This window comes from Phaethon aethereus (genome assembly GCF_964289735.1).
Source record: "Phaethon aethereus genome assembly, chromosome: 2".
NCBI classification, from domain to species: Eukaryota; Metazoa; Chordata; class Aves; order Phaethontiformes; family Phaethontidae; genus Phaethon; species Phaethon aethereus.
This window is the reverse complement of record NC_138582.1, coordinates 166,933,753-166,953,816: the sequence shown is the minus strand read 5'-3', so window position 1 is coordinate 166,953,816 and position 20,064 is coordinate 166,933,753. Positions and strand designations below refer to the sequence as shown.

General features: G+C 41.4%; 1 protein-coding gene across 2 annotated transcripts in view; it reads left to right on the top strand.

The window, feature by feature from the left end:
* Positions 1-20,064, top strand: part of CRHR2 (corticotropin releasing hormone receptor 2) — a gene marked incomplete at both ends in the record, with an annotated part of 181,638 nt that overhangs the window by 129,698 nt on the left and 31,876 nt on the right. For both annotated transcript variants that reach the window (XM_082015500.1, XM_082015499.1), the window contains 4 exons: positions 4,103-4,220; positions 8,353-8,506; positions 11,578-11,638; positions 17,699-17,771. In XM_082015500.1, coding sequence (XP_081871626.1) covers positions 4,103-4,220; positions 8,353-8,506; positions 11,578-11,638; positions 17,699-17,771 — 406 coding nt within the window. The remainder of the gene's footprint in view (positions 1-4,102; positions 4,221-8,352; positions 8,507-11,577; positions 11,639-17,698; positions 17,772-20,064) is intronic.

Genomic DNA, 20,064 nt, shown 5'->3' with positions numbered 1-20,064 from the left:
CATTTACAATGTGGTGTGAATTGCTTTTCAGGGCTGCCTGTGAGGGCAGTTACTGCTGTTTCTGGAGCACAGCCTTGCTTACTTTTCCGCTCCATAGAGTGAAAGCAAAAATTAATCAAGGAGAAAGGCACTGTGGAGCTCATTGTCATGGAAGACTGTTATGACCATTTAACAAGTTTTCAAAAAGGGACGGGTCATTTTCATGAATAACAAGAGTATTTAAATTTAAATTAAGGCTTATAAATTTAAGCTAGCTTCCATCTACCAAGAGCCAGGAAAAGACCTGTGGAGGACAAATAACCCCTATGAGTATTAGAAGTTTCTTCCTCGGGCTTTGAGATGAATGAGTACAACAAGGTTGGCTTTGTCCTTTCACCAAACATTAGCTGCGCTGCAGGTCTCCTCTTACTCAGTAGCTTTGTTGCTCAGTTTGGGACATGTCCTTCATTCACTGTCCACCTTAGACTCCAGTCTGGCAGATAGATAAATTTTGTGCCCAGGGTAAGCTCCTGAGCCCAGCAGAACAGTCTCATGTGAATGTATTAATCTCATCTCAGTAACTCATCTCAATATTCCTCTAGATGCTTTGCCTATACTAAATAATGATGATAACATTCACCTCTAAATGAGAGCAGCTTTCTCAGGCAGCTGGCAAGAGATCCGTCCCATGTTACATCAGTTGACTTAGCTGCACTCCTCCACTGCTCTGCCCTGCAGCCTCCACACTCTGTATTATTCCTGCCGTTTCTTCCTCCCCAGTATGAACCTGACACAGTTATTTTTCTGAAGCTTGTCCTGCCCTTGGCTATGAATTGCATTACTGCCACTGTGATTTCTGTGCTAGTAGTAGTTAGGAGACAGAAACAGAAACCATGTCCTCTCGGCTCTCTGCAAACAAAAACAAAGTCAGTCTCCAGTTGGAACTCTTACTAAAAGAAAAGGAAAGGGAAAAGCAAAAAAAAAAAAAGAAAAGTTTAAAACCATCCTATGCTTGGGGTCACAACACTGCCTGAGCCATTCAGACCTGTGTTTCTCCGCCTGACTGTACTGGTGTTTCCATTAAAACCCTAACTGCTATTAACATCAGCTGGTTAATGTCATCATTATTAACATTAATAGTGGCCCAGACATCACAAAAGCAAACCCTGCCCCTCACCAGTTTGCACTGCTTCGCCAAGGCGAATATGGTGGGGAATGTGACTGGGGAGAGACTACAGCTGGCAAAGCAAAATTCTTGCTCTACAGCCTCTTCTTCGGTGCTCTGCTAGCCCCAAAGACATGAAGCTTTTTAGCAGGTGAAAGCATCTACTTACCATCCGTGCCCCACACAGGGCGACACAGAAAGAGAATGAGGCCATGGTACAAGGTTGCTGATACCCAAAGTATGGCTCTTGCCAAAGGTAGTGGGACATGGAAGCCAACTGTCCCTGTTTCATGTCCAAAGCTTTATTTGACAAGGCTTCAGGCTTCATTTTTGGTACATTCCAGCTGCTGGGCACATTTATACTTTACTTAATTTTACACCAAAAAGTCTACAACTGTTTATTTGATCCTGTTTGCCTCTGCGGCCAGTCCAACATCCTGCTGTAAGTCCTGTGGGAATAATGTTTCTTCCAGCCAGATTTAGTGATGTTCCAGCATATGGGATGATTGAACTACATCTAAATGGAGGCATGCAGCAAGGATTTTTTTTTTTCCCACTCCTTTATCTTCTCTTTGTCAAGAAATACATTCAGGTGGCAAGTGTGCTGGGTCTGTTTTGTCAGAGCTCTCAAAAGCAATTAATTTCATGCCGGTAACTTTACAGTTTGACCTGAATTTCCTCAGTTTCTAGTCCCCTGCCGCTCTCTCCCCCTAGATGCCATGTTTCAAACTTCCATAACCTGCTAATCCTTAACCTGAAGGGAGTGAATAAAACATCTAAATGAACGGCAGCCGCAGGACATTTATGTGCAGAACGATCAACAGAGAACAGACCTTAATAGCATGTTTCAAAGTCTGTCCAGAGCCAGATTGGTTCCTGGGGTTCAGTATGAAAGGCAGTAGGTGTTGATTGCCTAGTTTCTTTGAAAGCCTAACCATGAACCTTTGCCTTTTGTTAGAACTGAAATTTTCCAAGTGAGACATGTCTCTGACATGTTCCCTGGTAGCACAGGTTACACCAAGAGCAACGCTTTTGGGTTTTGTAGCCTAAATAAAAGCAATCGGATCTGAGCAGCTGGAGGTTTGTTTTCCAAATTGACTCCAGTCATGAGTCAGTGAGGCTCTCAAAACCAGATACCAATTTCATACCCGGAGCCCGAGTTGTAAACTCAGAAGCTGTTTTAACATTGACTTAGTAGGGTTATACCTCTGGGCATCCTTCTGTAAATTGCTGTATCTCGTATGTGAGAAGTCTTCAATTTGGTTTTTGGGGTTTTTTTTTCTGGATTGCTGTGAAATCTTTGAGAGATTTGTGAGGCTGAAGGACATAACAGAATTGCTTCTGGCCCTAAGACTGACTAACTGAGCCCTAGGAAAAGTGCAATAAGTGTTTTATAATAGCAAAATAGTGTTTGTTATTAAGAAGGCTGCAAAATAGTGTTTGTTATTAAGATGGATGGTTTGTTTGTCATGCAAAAGACCTGAGGCAACAGCAAAGTTGGTTACCGGATTGCGCCTGCCCTTTTTGCTGTCACTGGGATGAGCTACAGTTACAGCTGAGCAGGTTTGAGATCACCACTTTCTGTGTTTGTCCCACGTTATTTGACAGCTTCCTTTGCAAGCAGGGAGACTGATATGGCAAATGCAGAATCCTAACCCGATTATCCCGGGAAATGCATGGGCTGTTTGAACCCCTGTGGAAGTGATTTTAATAACTGGAGTGTTTTGCATTTATCTGAGAAAAGATCATTTAATTGTAGGTTCTTTAACTGCAAAACTGCAACTTGGCACTTGCCTTCCTTTACCGTTTCACAAAGAATGAGAAGACAAATGATCTTGTCTTAGATGACTGAATCTTTAAAGAGTAACTTTCTGTCCATCTTCAGTGGTACTTTGGTTGCTGCCATCAGCGTCATGCGCTGGCTGCCTCCTGGAGCCGTTTTCAGCAGCAAGCACTAAGATGTCCCCTCTTTTGTGTACGGCACTATGTCCCAGCTTATCGTAGCTCATATTTTACATTGTGCTCATATTTTACATTGCATCTGAATGAGGGCTGGGGAAGGACTAGAAACAGACACAAATATTTGCTGGCAAAAGACAATATGCAGCTCTACCTTGTTTAAGAAAGCTTGGTACAGCCAGCCAAGCCCAGAACTCAAAACCAGGCAGTCCATGCTCTCCTGTTGCATTAATGGATCTGAAAACTTTGAACTTCACACAGGTGAGACTGTTCAAGAGACTAACCAAATGGAAACTATTCCAGTTTTGCCACTCCAGCACAGATACTTGTCACCAAATCTCCTTCGGTGAACGGTGCGACAGACTTCAGGGCAGCGTGGTTGTTTAGGGGCTTATCAATTCTAGCTGACATTATAATAGAGCTAATGGGATGGAGTGATGGGGAGTAAAAGTTATGACCAGGGATGAAATGACCATTTAAATATTTGAGTCTTTCCAGTAGATCCTGTTTCACTTTTGTGAATTGATTCTTGTCAAAGGGAGCTCCTCGTGTTACCAAGACAAATTGTTGTACATGGCTTTGCAAAAGTTATGCTGTGGTTTCTGGAAGAAAGGTATATAGCAAGAAAAAGAAGCACAGGTTTTGCCATCCTCCCGCTGCTGTTTTATACCATTTATTTGTGTTGTCGATTATACTGCAAAATTAAGTTTCGGCTTTGGCACTGGCTGTGCAATTTACCCTGAGAGCCAGAGAATGGGACCAGAGCCAGGTACGCTTGCTGGAAAAGATATAAGTTACAGAAAGCTTCATAGACTGTTATTGCTGACCCATTGGACGGACGAACCTCCTGTTTCATAGTGTAAGAGAGTTAATGGAGGAGGATCAACCATGAGGAATTTCGCAAGTGAACAGAATTAGCTCGTTTATTTTATATAGTCATTAATGTGTTTGTGTATATATTCACTATATATAATATTTGAAATGTATTTCCTTATTTAGGAGTATCAGATGCCTGCGGAATATTATCCACTGGAACTTGATCACCACATTCATCCTGAGGAACGTGATGTGGTTTCTGCTTCAAATGATAGATCACAACATACATGAAAGCAATGAAGTAAGTGCTTGGAGGTAGCATGCCTCTGCCATGTCGTTTGGGGGCAGGCAGGGATGCTGAATTTGTTCAGCTGATAGAAATATTGCAAAGGACACTTATCCACATGCTCAGAGTGACTTTCATGTAATTTCAAAAAGATGACCAAAAGGAGCTTAGATTTGCTACATTTTCATTTGTGTCCTCATTACTGAATGTCAAAGGGTTTTTTTAAAGTAACCCCACCCAAAAGCTTCTCTCTTATCTTCATTTACCACAGATAATTTCCAAATTTGCACACTGTGAGACACAGTATTGTGCAAGACAGTAAATTTGGTGCTTCTTGAACATTGTCAGAGCATCTCGCAGTGATGTGCACCTGTGTAGGGAAAGCATTCGTTCCAGAGGGCAACGTCTCCATGGTCAGGGTACAGAAATAATTGATTTGGCTGTTGAGGCTCTGAGTCAGCTGCATTGGCTGATGACAGTGAGCACCTTGGGAGTCGGTAGGACTCCCAAGAAAATACGAAATAGGGCCTGAAACAATACAGTTTTTGCTTGTTGATACCTTTGTGGGTTTTTGTTACAAAATTCCATTTTTCTGCTAATCCCTTCTTCACCGTGCTGGCCTTGAGGATGAGGTTCTGTGATACGGGCTCATCTAGCAGCAACTCCCTTTCGCTGAAGGGCATGGCTCATTCCTCCAGGGATCCAAACGCTTCACTCCAGCCCCTGCTGCTTCTTTTGCACTAGCTCTGTTCCTTTCCTTGATCCCTTGGGGAGGGCTGAACCCTTGGAGACTGAAGTCACTGAAATGATGGAGAGCTAATCTAGCTAACAAAAAAGCAAGGAGGAGTTTTCTGCTGGCAGAGCTATCTAAGTCAGCTTTCTGATGGGTGATTGAGAGTCAGAGGCAGTTCAGGGGACCAGACAGATCCACACAATAAAAAATGGGAAGGCTGAAGGGGGCAAGAAATGGGACATCTTCTTTGCATGGCATTGAGCACTCTTGAGAAATACAGCATGTCACCATGCTCCCATTTCTCTCACTCTCCATGTTATTTCTTGTTCACTCAAGTAAATCCCAGCTGCAGAAGCTTGTCTGAGTGAGGACACTGAATCAGTCCCTAGTAAGTACTGTAATGCCTCCCCCGTTCAGTCACCCAGCAGCCCCAATAGTGTGAAGATTTTGGAGTGGATTAAAAACATCTGCTCCAAAAGAAAAAACATATTTCATTATTTTCTTGGGGAATAATTCTACATTTCCTTGGCAAGTAGTCCTTTTTGATAGCCCCTTGCAGGGTTTTTTACTGTTGTCTTTCCCTTGTAGTATTCTTATAGTGGAGTGTTTTTCTTGTAGGGCTGACCACTGGTATTTACCTTCATAATCAAGAAAAAAATGTGCTACAAACACACATACACACAAATACACATACACACGCCCTTCATACTCTCTTTTTGGAAAGCAGGTGGACTAAAGTGCCTATAGATCATGACCTGGATCCATAGCTGGTATCAGTCAACGTGGTTCCTCTCATGTAGGAACTGGTTCTGTAGAAATTGAAAACCACCCCAGGAGCCTGGATATCCATTCATTTTCGTGTCAGCTGGGCACTCATCATCCCTGGTTAACTTTTCAGTTGTAAGTTTTGACATCTGAGCTTTAACCCCATACTTTGGGAAAACAAATAGAAAAGTCATTAGTACCCAGATAAAGAAGTCGTCTATGCATAACTCTCTGTTATTATTCAGTCAGATGCTCCTTGGAGAAGATGAGCTTCTATTAATTCACTGTTTGCTTTGTCTGTGTTTCTGACATTTTCAGACTACAGAAGATGGTGGTATATGAGCTTTATTGTTGATAGTTTTATGCTGCGTGATTTACTCTCATGACAATGCTGCAAATTTTAATAGGGATTTTTACAGTTATTTAGGAAAAAACAGTTGGAGTCTGGCACTCAAACGCCTTTTAAAATGTGCCACAAAGTGCCAAGGAAAATGTAGACCTGTAAATATAAGGACAGTTCCTCACATGCCTCAGTTTTCATTAATTCATCTTGTCTCTGCAGAACTCTGCAGTCTTTTGGGGAAGGTGCTTTATACAAGCTTAGTAATAACTTTGTTATGTTCTTATTGTGATATGTCAGAATCAAAATAACATCACCAAATTCAATGGGAGCAACATGCTTATGTTAATAAATCAAGAAGGGGAATTGCTGAAGATATCTGGAGCCTAATGGTGGATACATGTGGGGATCAAGAATCCTCAGTCAAATAAATGAAAAAGTATAAATTAATGAGTTCAGTTAATTGGGTTTATTATTCAATAATAATAAATCCACAATTCCAAAAGGAATTGCTCAAAATTCATTTTATTCTGGTTTCCTATGGAAACGATGCAGAGGGAGATCTCACCACATTATGTCTGTTTGTCCATATCTGTCCCAGTATCTTCCCAATCCACTGGCCAATTCTACTCAGTTCTGACACAGGAACAACAGGCCCAGATATAATTAGTTTTTACAATTCTTGTGGAAATGGGTAGCTGTGTAAGTGTTGCAGCTGAGGGAGAGAGGGGAACAAGAGTCTAGACGTTATATCAGAGAACTTGCATGAGATTGAGGCCACAGGGAAAGATTTAACTCATGCTCATACCTCTGAAAAATCAAATTGATTTTTGAGATGAGACTTAGAGTCTTTGGAAACCTAGTCATTTGGGGTTCGATGAGGAGTGGAGCCAAAATATCTGTTTGGTGTTAGCCAAAAATAGGGGTTTTTTTGGTTTGTGGCTTTATTTTCCTTTGCTCAGGCCAAAAGGAGAAAAAAAAAGGAAAATTTAATTTGGTTTAAACAAAATTTTGAAAACAAAATGTTTCCTCTTCTGTATTGTTTTGTTTTTTAATCCTATTTTAAAGATGAAGCCAAACTAAATTTCAAAACTTAATGAAATAATACAGCAATGGAAACTTGAACACCTCCAAATGTTTCTTCTGGTTATTGCAGCTCCATAAACAGAAGTGTTCACGACTTGGGAATGGGCTATCATTTTGTAACTGTGTTTCTTGTCTAATAAGTTCTTAGTCCACAGAATTTTGCTGGGTTTGATAGTGCATCTGCTGCTCTGTTGACTGCCTAGAGATCATCAATACCTCATGCATATGAAGTCTGAAATAAAATTAACTGAGGGTCAAAAGTTTCAAATACTTTAATAGAGTTAATTAAAAGGCTGGAGAATGGTGAGACCAAAATGACATCAATGATATCAGCTGACACAGGTAATTAATGTCATGCTTCAGGGAATACCCTGAATGCCTGCTTGATGAGAAAAAAAATTTCCCAGGCTTCTGGGTGTGGCACTGTGGAAATTACCATCAGCAGTTACTTGTGATTTATTGTTGTGATGTTACCATCTGCCTCTCTAGAGCTAATTGTGTATTCCACAGCTGTGCTCCCGCTGCACAGCTGGTAGGAGAAGATGCCTTTACGGATACATTGAGCTTGACCAAAAACTCTAGTTGAAGTTATGGCAAAATTCAGAGGTGATGTGTGTAGTGATGTGACTTACAGACTGAAGCACAAATGGCAGGAATAGAGGGGATGAAGTAGCTGATAAAAGCATATCTTTAACGTAGAGTATCTTTTATCTAGACGTCAGTGGTGCTCCTTCCCTTCTGTGGAAGTGAAGCAAGACTGTGACATTAACTTCTATCTTATATTGTCTTTTAATTGCTCAGCAGGTGGGTTTTACTGCCTCAGATATGCTTAGACTCTTGAATCATATTTTGATACGACCCTAGGCTATGGCTGTACCTCTCTGAAAGATCATCTGTAGTCAAATGACCTTCCTCTTGTCTTCTTTCCACAATGCTGCTTCTTAAACTGCTTGGGGACTGCTGGTGTGGACATGCCTTATGGCATCTTAACTTTGCAGGCATGCTGAGGTGCAGGAGATCCTCAAGCCAAGCCTCGGCAGAAAGTCACAGATAGAGGTGTGAGCTCTTGACAGCACATGAGATATTGTGATTCCAAGTCACACGTATAAATCTGCATCCCATGAATGAATTCTACCATTGATTTTTAAGGGGATAACAACATAGAGAATCTTTTAAATGATCTCACCAAGATTTTAAAATTTTATTTTTTGTTTTCTTTCCAGCCCTGGTGTCGATGTATTACCACTGTCTACAATTATTTTGTGGTGACCAACTTCTTCTGGATGTTTGTGGAAGGCTGCTACTTACACACTGCTATAGTGATGACTTATTCCACAGACAAGCTGCGGAAATGGATCTTTCTCTTCATAGGGTGGTGTAAGTGACTTGTGTGTTTAAAATAATGTTACGTGGTACCTGACATTAAAATGTAAAAACAAGAGCAGCAAGAAAATTCCGCCGTGGAGAAATCTGACATTCCAGCCTAACTTTGTGAGAACAAATGAGAGCAGGTTTAGTTCTTCACTGTGATGATGACATAAAGCTAATAAGTTATTGCTGGATTTATCTCCTTCATTTAGATCCTCAGGCACCTGGTGTTAAGGAAAGATAGAGAACTCCCAGGCTCAACATTTTGGGAATGCAGCAGTTCATACCACATCCCTTTCATTTTGATCGGCAAAGGAGTGATCACAACCCCTTATACACTGCTGCTCAACACGGCATGAAACAGAAAAGGCACTGTCCATGCCCTGTGGACCACTCAGTCTCAAGAGACACTTCTAAATGAGGAGCTGACTAGAAGAGAAGGCTAATTATCTGCCAGTCCAACCTTACAGATCTCTTTTGGACTGCTGAGGGATTTGTTCCTAGAAAATAGCCTTTAACAAAGAGTCACATGTCATCTTTGTACTATCCTTGTGGCTACTCAAAGACAGAAAAATAGCTCGTTTTATGCCCTGTTACCTCACAGCTACTGTGTCAGCCTGGGGCAGAGCAAAGGCTGCTCCTTTTCCCTAGCTGCGTCGTCATAAGCTTGGTCCATCAGTACAGGCTGGGAATCAACGGGCAGAGTATCAGTCCTGCTGAAGAGGATGCAGGGCTTGCAGGGGCTGCAGGCTGCCTGTAAGCATCAGTGCGCTCTCGTCATGCACAGGGTAAAACACGTGCTGGGCTGCACTAGGAGTGTGGCCAGAAGACTGAGGGAAGTTACTAATACTTTCTACTCAGTTTTGGTAAGGCTGCCTTTGGAATACTGTTGCCAATTTTGGGTCTCTTAGGTCAAAAGGGATGTGGGAAAAATTGAGGTTATCCAATAGAAGGCTGTCAATATTATCGGGGATCCTGAGGACAGGATCTGTGAAGTGAGGCTGAAGGAGCTGAGCTTCTTTGATCTGGCAAAGAGGAAGCTAGGGAGGAGTCTGTTAGGTACCAAGAATGATCTGAAAGATAATTACAAAGATGATGGGGCCAAATTCTTCTTGGTAATAGCAGACGTTATAAGAAGGGACAATGGCCACAAATTGCAGACTGGGAGGTTCCAGTTGGACATTCTGAAAACAGAAGATTTACCAAAAGGTAGTGCAGCGCTGGAACAGATAACTTAGAAGCTGTGGATTCTCTGACCCTGGAGGTATTGAACATTCCGCAAGGCTAAGCCGTAGCTGAAGTGGGCTGGTGCTGACAGTTCTGCTTTGAGCAGGAGGTTGGAATGGATACCTTCAGAGGTCCTTTCCAACCAACATATCCGTGTTTTGAATTTGGCCAGGAAGGGTTTGGCAAGACAAGCCCCATGCAGGCAGCTTGTTCACTGGAATGCAAAATCTGAAGTCAAATGCAACTAGTGAATTTGGCAGTTCTTTTCTGTTGAGAGAAGAAAAGTGGAAAAAACTTGCAAATATTTTCTTTTCTGAAAGTAGAATGGCATTTTGTTCAGAAATGCCTCTTCCTCTCAGAATTGAGCAGAAATAATTGAATTGCAGTTCTGAAGGGAGAAACAGCCTTTAAAACAAAATACGTCATTCAATCCAAAACGAAATGGGAGGAAAGGAGTTGTAGTAGGAAGAAAATGTTTATGTGGGGAATTGATTCAATTTTTTTTTTTTCCTTCAGTATTTTTCTATTCTCTCACCAAACTGGAAAATCAGCTGTTCACAAGCTCTCACAGACCCTCTGACTGGTTTGGTCCCTAGTGTTTTCCCTCCCTACCTCTCTAGGACATTTGGGTCTCTGATTACCAATGTAGGAGTGGTGTGAGCTGAATGTACCATTCCTCTCGCCCTTTTGGGTGCTTTCTGGCTCTGCTTCGCCATCCCATACACCATCTTTTACCATCCTCATTCTCAGATCCCTGTTCTTTTCTTCACAAGGAAAAGTGAAATGTTTTCCTCTAGGAGAAAGGACGTGGGTACATTTTGTCTGTTCATGCCTAGCAAGAACATGGGGGAAACAAGTGCACTGGACCCTGGGGAATGCCTGGGTGAAAAAGTTCCTGTTTTTCTCAGAAGGTCTTTGTCAAAAGGCCATCTCCACTTACTCTTCCCCACTTCCATTTTCCTCCTCCAGAAAATCCCCTTCAAACCAGCTGGACTCTGAAGGCCTAACACAAAATAAGCACAAGGGCAAGGCTCTGGGCATGAGACTGGTATAACAATAGAATTGGAAAGCAGAGGATACGGCACTGCTGGGACATTAAGCGTACAAATACACCTCATCTACTGCACTGAGGTTGCACGCCCAAGGAGCACTGCTGTAGCACCTTCTGGGTACAACTGAGAAAGCAAGACCTATAAAGCAAATGCGTGGCTTTGATAAGAACTCATACACACACACAGAGCTCATTGCGCGTTGTAGGGAGTAGAATAATATATATAAACTTAAGAGTAGCTGGATCCTTTAGAAAGGGCAAAAAAGGAATGAATTCTGATATTGCAAGATATCGAGATTCTTTCTCATAATCCTGTTTCATATGGAAGACTCAACTCAAACAATTATTGAAAATTTTGAATATGTGCTTCATCCAAAGATCCCAATAAGTTTACAAGCTTCTTGCAGCCTGGGAAATAAAAATCTAAACACCCACCTCCAAGTACCGTCTTTAAGATTTTGCCGTATCAATTGCAGGAAAATGAAAAGGGACCAAAATCACCTATAAGTCTAACAAAATTGTTCTGATCACTTATATAGAAATACAGGTATATATGTGTGTTTGTTAATAATTTTATTAACTTACTGGTACTAGAGTTTGCTCTTGTTGAGATGATCTTTTTTATTTATCCATAAAGAGGTCTCAGCAATTATGATGTCTCAAGGATACCAAGATAGGACCACTTGTATCTAGAGTCTTCCAGTTCACTAACCAAGACTCTCCGCACACAAATCTGAATCTACTTTGGTACCATCCGTACATATATGGGTTATGATTAACTCCTGATTTTTTGCTCCTGCAGGTATTCCTTGCCCAATCATCATTGCCTGGGCCATTGGCAAGCTATATTATGAAAATGAACAGTAAGTGATGATAACATTTCTGTTTATGTGACACTCTAAAAAAATTAAGAAATGCCTGCAAGCTGAACTGGTAATTTAGAAATGAGGCTGACTGATAGTAAAGAGGAAATGTCAAATCACCTCTACCCAAATCCAGACCATCTCAAATTTCAGAGCACTGCTTGAGTCAACTCCTGAAAATACCTTTCCCAAATATCCTTGTCCAAGCTGTGAAGCTCTCATTTGATAGCTTTATACATGATTTACAGTTGGGGTAATCTCCTTCAATGGGAGTTTTGCTTGAGTAAGGCCTTGGTAAAAACTACAGTTGAGTGCTTAAAGATTTAGCCTTCTGGGTGTGCAGAATTCAGTTGACAGTCTGCCAAGAATAATCTTATGACTGGAATTTTTGCATTTCTGTTTCTGACTTTTCCATTTGGAAGCATTTCATGCATGAAACTGAAAAATATGGGAGATGAAGAGGCATCTGTGTTTTGTGAATTTTTCCCCCAAACATTGATACTGGTCAGATATAGCTCAGCTTGTACTATTCAATTAGTGTTTGGATCAATGTCTATGATCTATTACAGCTCCCTTCCCCAACCTTAAAAAAAATAATTTTCTTCATGAATCTGTTTTTCATATGACCGTACTATCTGTCTGTAGCGCATCTGATTAAATGTGTCTACCTTGTAGGTGTCTGCATCTGCACTAATCTGTGGTCTCTTACGATCAGCGGTGATCAGTCAAAATAGTAAATGCAGTCTGGGGTTCATTTCAGCTCATCTGGAAGGAGATGTCCAAAATAGGTTGAATGAATTAGACTTACATGCACTATTTTTCCTGACCTTAGGGGAGATGGATGGGATGACTGGCTGAGCTTTGGGGCATCCGTGCTGTAGACATGGAAGGAATTCTGTTATGCACTACTAAGTTCCTCTTCTCTGCTCCTCACAAGCTTTTGAACCCTTGACCGATCGCTCTTCTGTAGCTTTAATGGTGACTTCGAAAGTGATAATCTAATTCCCAGGAGTTACACCTATTGGCAATCAGAAAGACACCTTTTCACTGACAAAAAAGTTTTGTATGATTCCATCCCTGCCTCTAATCCCATCCCATCCTGTAATCGTACAGGAGAATTAATACTGTAGTCTCAAAATGGCGAGAAAAGCTTCAGGTGGAACCTGTTCCTTGGGTGTCCAAGTCAATCAGCCCTGGGAGATAACCTCAGATCACCAGATTTCCCTAATTTCTGTGCTCACAGACCTTCTTGTTTCTGAATGGGTAAAGGATCACAACATTCTGGGTCTGCTTCATGGTCAGGTTCCTTGTAGTTTTTGCCTTGCACAAGCCAAGCCATAAGCTGTCTTATGTTGAAGTAGGACTTTCAGCTCTAGAACTAGAGCTGAAGGGCCCAGTCAGCTTAAACAGCACAAAAAAAAAAAAAAACAGAACTTGCATCTTGAAACCTGGAGAGGCAAAACACCACATTATAATAATGATGATGCACATTAAACATTCCTGTTGTGAGTGAGTTCAACACCAAGGTTTGAACACCTCATTTTGGAAGACTGCTCATCACTCCCAGAAGAAAAAATGGAAAGTAGGACCCCCAACAGAAACATGCCACAGCATCTGTTATCACACTGCATCACACTGCAGGGGGCTAGATGGAGAAACCACTGCATCATCTATCTGTACCAGTGCCTTCTTTCACCATCATTGTATAGCTCTAAAGTGAACGTGGAAGAATCTCCCTGTGATGTCTCATAGATGTGAAGACAGACATGGTATGTTTATATAGGCATGTGTGCTACCTGTTACCAGCAAAGATCTGACTGTCCCGGACCCTGCACAACAAAAGAAAGGGGGATGCAAAATACAGTCAGCAGGGCAAGAAAGGCAAAGTGATCCTATTTGGTATGCAGAATATCCAGGCTGTTCCTGTTGAGTTTCTAGGCTCAAGCTGTCTGCCTTGGGTGAATTATCAAATGGAACTTGTGCTTTTAAATCCATGTCATGGACAAACCTGTACACTCTAACTCATATACATCATTTGCCTCACATGCTTACTGATAAGGGAGGTGCCAAGTTACTCTTGGTAGACCCAGACAATTAAACCTAATGTCTTGGGATGTTTTCACCTTTCTATTTTCAATGCTGGTGTTTGCCTTGGACTGGAACATTCACACGCATCCTCACTGCACAGCATAGCTACTCCAAATGCATTGAGAAAGTCCTTTTGGCTTCTACCTACCATGTGTGAGGTGTGATGGCCTGGAGCCTCAGTGTTGTGCTTGCTTATTGTCAGTGGTGGGGCCAAGATTTATGTACTTTACTCTTCTTGAAAAATCAAGACTGGATGCTTCCATAGCACCATTCCTTTATCTAGCACACCCAGCCAGGCAGGCAGGCAGAGCTCTTGTAGATGAGGAACTGATAAGGGCATTAAGCTGTAAGGCAAAGGCTTAGTCTGCTTTTCACATTTGTAGTAATGTCAGGTGCAGGGAAGACTCAGTGAAGTAAATGAATTGAAGCAAAACGAGAGATGAATAACTTGCTGAGGGCCTGCCAGTTCTGCCAGACAGCCCAAAATTCAGAACAAAATGGAAAACTTCTCTTCTTCACCCGAGTATGTATTTGAACTGTAATTTAAGTTGTTTGGAGGTTGAACTGGGGTTCAAGTTATATAGCTCATAATAGTTTAAGAGCTCAAATTAGCACAGAGGAAGAACGTTACGAAAATGTTTCGACCAACTTCCTAGTTTTTTCTTTTTTGTTCTTACTAAAGACCATGTTCTGCATATTGAGGCAAATATAATTGCTACTGTGGCAAACATCCTGTCTGGGGTTCAGCAGGTCTTTAGCAAAATCTAACAACTCTGAAAAAAAGTATTGTTAAGTCTCGGTAAGAAAAAACATACAAATGATTATGAATTATTGTAGTAATTTCATTGATGGACAGTTGGTGAGGGGGAGAACATTAGTAAGATCTAATTAACAATAATGATAAAACCAGTGGTGGTTTTTGTTATATAAAGAACGATCAGAGAACCGTGAAGAATATCAATTAGTGCCATTCAATAGAAGTGTGTTTACATATCTGAGTCTAATCAGAAGTGTCTTCCTAAATTGTCTTCTTCAGTATTCAAGGAGTGGTTGTTTATTCCTTCAGAGGTAAAAAATGGGGGGAAAAAAAAGAAAGAAAATGGCTTTTATTTCACACAGATGTAATTAAAGTTCTGATGCACCAAGTAATTTTCAGTGGTTTAGGTTTCTCTTTTTGGTTTTAAAGAAATGTGCCATGCTGATTTTATTGCAGAAATAGTGGCTTATGTTGGATTTAAAGTAAGAGTTAAGATGAGCCTGCAATATCTCAGCTAAGGTCCAGTTTGAACAGTCAGACTGTAAATTTGAAATACAGCTAATCAAATGCAGACATATGTAATGCCACTGGCATATCTGTCATCTCACCCTCACTCGCCTGATTTAATGGGTATATTAGAAACGTATAGATTACAGTGTAACAGATCTGTTTTATAGCCTAATGAGATTAACACCGTCCTAGAAAAGCTGCTTTATTTTTTCTCCACTAACTGCTGGAGCGTGAAGCTCCCATGGAGATGCCTGTGTTGTAGAAATCTACCTTTGGTCACAACCTTGTTCCTTCAAATTGTGTCAAGGTGTGTATATACACATGATGCTTCACTCAGTGCAACCTTGGTCTAATACTGGGCTTCAGATAATAAATGTCAGCATTTTGCTCTTCAGTATGGTCTTACAGTTCAGCAATATTTAAATTCCAAAGAGCAATGAGCAGCCTTTGCCCTGGAACTTCATTTGTGCTCTACGAGCTCTGTTCCAAACTCTCTGCTGACTTTTTCTAGCCCACAATGTTCTGCCAGATGCCTTAGCCTGTTTTCTTATTAGTTCCTCTGCTAGATTTGTCTGCTAGAACAGCCAGCTTCCCAGAAACTCCTCTTCTAATATCTCATGATTCTCTGAGTTTCAGGCAATATATGATAGTTCTCCCAAAATGCGCTTCAAAAACCTCTCTCAAATGTAGGTCTTGTAAGTTCTGGAGAGCTGTGTTTCCTGCCTTGGCATATCTTGCAATTAATTTTTCTTCATATCTTTCCATCTCGGTAATAAAAAACCAAAAAAATCAGTTTCCTTCATTTAAGGCTGCCCTGGGGATTCTTCTTGGATGATAACTTGGGTGCAGGAAGTACCTTCTTCCAAGTCTTGCTCTCATCACCAGATTTTGGAAAATTGGTTGCAAAATTATCAATTTACACTAATTTGCAGTCAGTGCACCAGGGAATAACAGGCATGTTTTGTATTTATAAAATATTCAGAGTTCTCTCATTTATTTGGAAGTTAAAAGATGTAGAAATTGAATCAAGAAGAGGCCAACAATTGCGTGATACTGAACTGTATTCCTAGATATCTGCTGCGTATTTCAATATTTCTGTACATTCCGTTCGGTAAGAGCATTTTGCAGTGGGCAGACAGCTCCGTCTGCTTTAGCACGCAACACATTTTGGAGAAAGGCTTTGGGGGCATTATGTGATTCAAAGGAATTCCATCTGAACCGTAGCTTTTCTTATCTCAATTTATTTGCCTTGGACTCGTGAGCTTGTGTCTTACAGACTGCAGCCTCTTTAAGGACACAAGTGATATTTTTTGAATGCTTGGAAAAGTGCAAATCTGCACCTGTCTCCATGGCCTCCTTGGCTCAGGAATTACCCTTGTTTTCAAGTCTCCAGTGGCACTAAGCTTACCTTTTGTCACAAGGCGAACACAGGGAAGACATGTTTTTTGCTCTGTAGATTTCTATGTGGTATCCACAAAGGGGAAAAAACTCTCAGACCTTTGAACTCCAAAATGTACTTCCTAAGGTATCTGGATTTCAAATGATGTATACATTAAGGCGTTACGATAGCAAAGTTGTCTCCGCGTGGTGGAACCAGGGTCCAGACCATGTGGCTGTATCTGTAATATTAAATTAGCTGGGCCTGGAATTGTTCCTGGGGCTGGAGTCCAAATAGCATGGAGTAGTTCACATCCATATTATTAAACCCTTTTGTCCTCCAAATCAGGGTAGCTGCAGTTTGTAGGCTATTGGCTCACGCGAGCTCCGGATTTGTTCCCCGGGAATAGTTTTGGGGTTGGATATTGTTTGGCCTGGGCCAAAACTGCACCAAGGAAGACGGAATACTGTAATTGATTGAGGCCAGGCCTAATCCCAGTTTCTGATTCATTTACTGACATAAATATAACTTATTTATTACTCTCAGTTAAGAGAATGAAGTGAGTATGGGTCGCTGTGAAATCACAGGCTCAGTCTGTTGTATAACACGGCAGGGAGAAAACCAGAGGTAAGTAGTGGAAGTGAAAGTCAAGCCAGCACTCGGTTACACATGACACATCCAGGCTCTCTGCTAGTTTGAGGCCCTTCATTTTACCTGTGCTTCCACTTAACCTAATTCACCGTTTCACTTAACCGGTGTTGATCAGGTGTTTGCTAGCTTCAGGTGATGTCTCTCTACTGTGTGCTGGATTTGTGGGCACCAGCTTGGTTCAAAGCCAATGGGATGAACTCCTTGTTCATCCAGTATCTTATTTAGACAACATTTCCACACAGCTTGAGACATATTTGCCATAAGTAACAGCCCTTACTTTAGGGAATTAAAATGTCACTGGACGTTGCGATGGATAACAGATTTTTCTTCCTTACAAAGAATATTTCTTTCATGCCTTTTTCAGACCCAGCAGGACGCATCTTCTGCATCCTCCTTATAGCAGGTTCTCACATTTCTTGGAAACGTTTACATGGGCAATAGCCGAAAACATAGTGGGAACATGAATGGTCTAGTGGGAGGGGAAAATGGAGCTCAGATCTGTGTGCAGACAAAAAGTGGTTTTGTAGCAGAAAACTCAATCACTTGCTGATTATGTACATGATTAAACAACTGGGGGAATAAGGGAACATCTCTCTGTGGTGTCCTTGATATTAAAATCTAAAAGAAGTGCATTGTCCTTTACAAGTTATTTTCTTATTTGTTTTGTTTCTTACAGATGCTGGTTTGGAAAAGAGCCAGGGAAATATATTGACTACATATATCAAGGGCCAGTGATTCTCGTTCTTCTGGTGAGTATGTATGTGGTGGAAGGACACTGCCATGTCCCATTGAGGGATAATTTGGTAGGCATCTGTGATGTTCCTCATCTACTTCTATGTAAAATAAAACACAAGCAAGGTCAAACATCTTCAGCTGTTCTGTGAAGCTGCCACAGTAGCTAACTCTGCAAGTCAGAATTGCAGTGATTTTTTTTGGCTGTTTCTTTGACCTTAGGCCATTCTTTCCTCCTCCCTCTGTAATGCTCTCTGCCTTCCTTTGTACGATGTCTTGAGATGTGGGAAGGAACAATATTCAAAAACAGGAGGTACATTACAACACCTGCTCATCCACTTGCTGCTTTTGGAACTAGGGCAATTCCGTCACGTGCGTTGATTTGAAAAATGTAATGATCATGGTAAGGAATTGCATCTTCTTGTACAGTCACCTACATCTTCACCCCCATCATTCCTGTGTTCTTGTTTGTTAGTTTTCCTGTTGTTAAGTTCCCTTTCCATTGCCACCTACTGTTACCAGGCTGTTTATCTGTCCCCTGTGCCAATGAACCGCAGGCAGAGGAAGAGAAGAAAGCTCATTCACAAACTATGTTGAACCTTCAACTAAAATGCAGTGGTGCTTTCACAGAAAATACTGGGTGTGGCTGGAAAAGATCAATGCTATTAGAAAGGACAGTGCTGAAAAACTGGATCCTACTCTTCCACTCCTTTGTGGTAAAAGCCACCTAGGAAAAAGGCAGATGCCCTAACAGAGAATTCACAGGGCTCAGTGGGGTCCCCTCTCTTGGGGAATCAAGTCTCGGTATAGCTGTCCTTTACGCTACTCCAACGCTCATGGAGAAGATGCCAGTGCTCTAGCGTAGGCAGCCACTGCCAGCTTTTTCAAGGCAAGAAGCCCCATGCTCTCACCTTGTCAGTGCTGTGCTTTTCATGCCGTTCAGCATGAAAAAAGCTTCTCTGTTGCCTAGGAAGCCAGCTACTCATCTGAGTGGTTCCCAACCTGAAAATGGGAGAGTTAATTTCTGTGTTAATTTTTAAGATGCAGCGGACAGATCATGCTGTGCATAGCTGAAAAGAGAAAACAAAAAAGTAGGAGTTTATTTTTATGTAAAAATTCTTTTCCTTATGTTCTAAGGAGAGAAATACAATTGGTGTGATACAATATAATCATACATATAATAATATAATAATTTGTCACCACATATATTTAAGATAATAACGTGTCACAAAGGGACCCATCCCAAAAACACAAATAGCCACACAAAATTAGCTCACCGATACAGAGACTAACTCCCAAACAAATCCTATTTAGACAACACAACTTAGCAAGTTTGCAATACTTGGAGCATTTAGTTTTCATATCATTGCCTGGAAGTCTGTGAATCTACCATAACCCCTTTAGTCAACAAGATCTGTAAAATCCTTGAAGAGCATCTCTGGCAGATAACCACAGGTGGTTTAGAGTCGTGAAAATAGCTTTGTTCTCCCCAGAACATCACTTTATTTAAAGATCCCAAGAGGCACAGCAAATGGAGGTACAGTTGGAGGCTGCCTCTTTCTATACAGGTCATTATATCTGCCTCTAATTTAAAGCAGCCTTGAGACCTCTCTAAACTGAGCCAGTACCTGTACTGCCCTGAACTGATGTTGTGTACTGAACCTTCCAACCTTGGCCTGCAGTTGAGCTCTAATTGAAGCACTAATGAGATAACGACAGTAATTGCACTGTGGGGTGGAAAGCAGCTTAGAGAAGTCACATAAGGGCGAGCCCTTCCTTCCCTCTCCTTATGGCTGCTCCCATCAGCAAGCACTGCTGGGTGAGGAAAAGACTCTGGAAACATAGTCTAGAAGGCAAATCTGAAGACTCCTGTTACGACATGGTCCTGATTGCAAAAATGGGAGGGGGGGGCTTTTTTTTTTTTTTAAAACTGACAGCTGAGTCTATTAAAATACACAACTCCACAGTGTGTTAAAGCAGCTTGGCAGGCTCATTTTTCAATCTTTACATGAATAAAATCAGATTGTATATCATGACTCAAGCATCACATTATTATTGGAGTTACTGACCCTATCAAGGGTGCTGTGAGAAATGCTGGATTAAGAGCACTGAAGTTTGATGTCTGCCATGTACTCATGGCAACACAGTCAAAATCACCCCCCCAGTACGTCAGTGTGCCTCTGCCTTAACATACATGGGGACAAAGTGCTGCTTTCCTCCTCCTTACGGTGAACAATGGTCACCAGAAATGGAAGACACAAAGATTTCAGAAATAGTACAACTCTGTGACCTCCTTCAGTCACAGCTAAT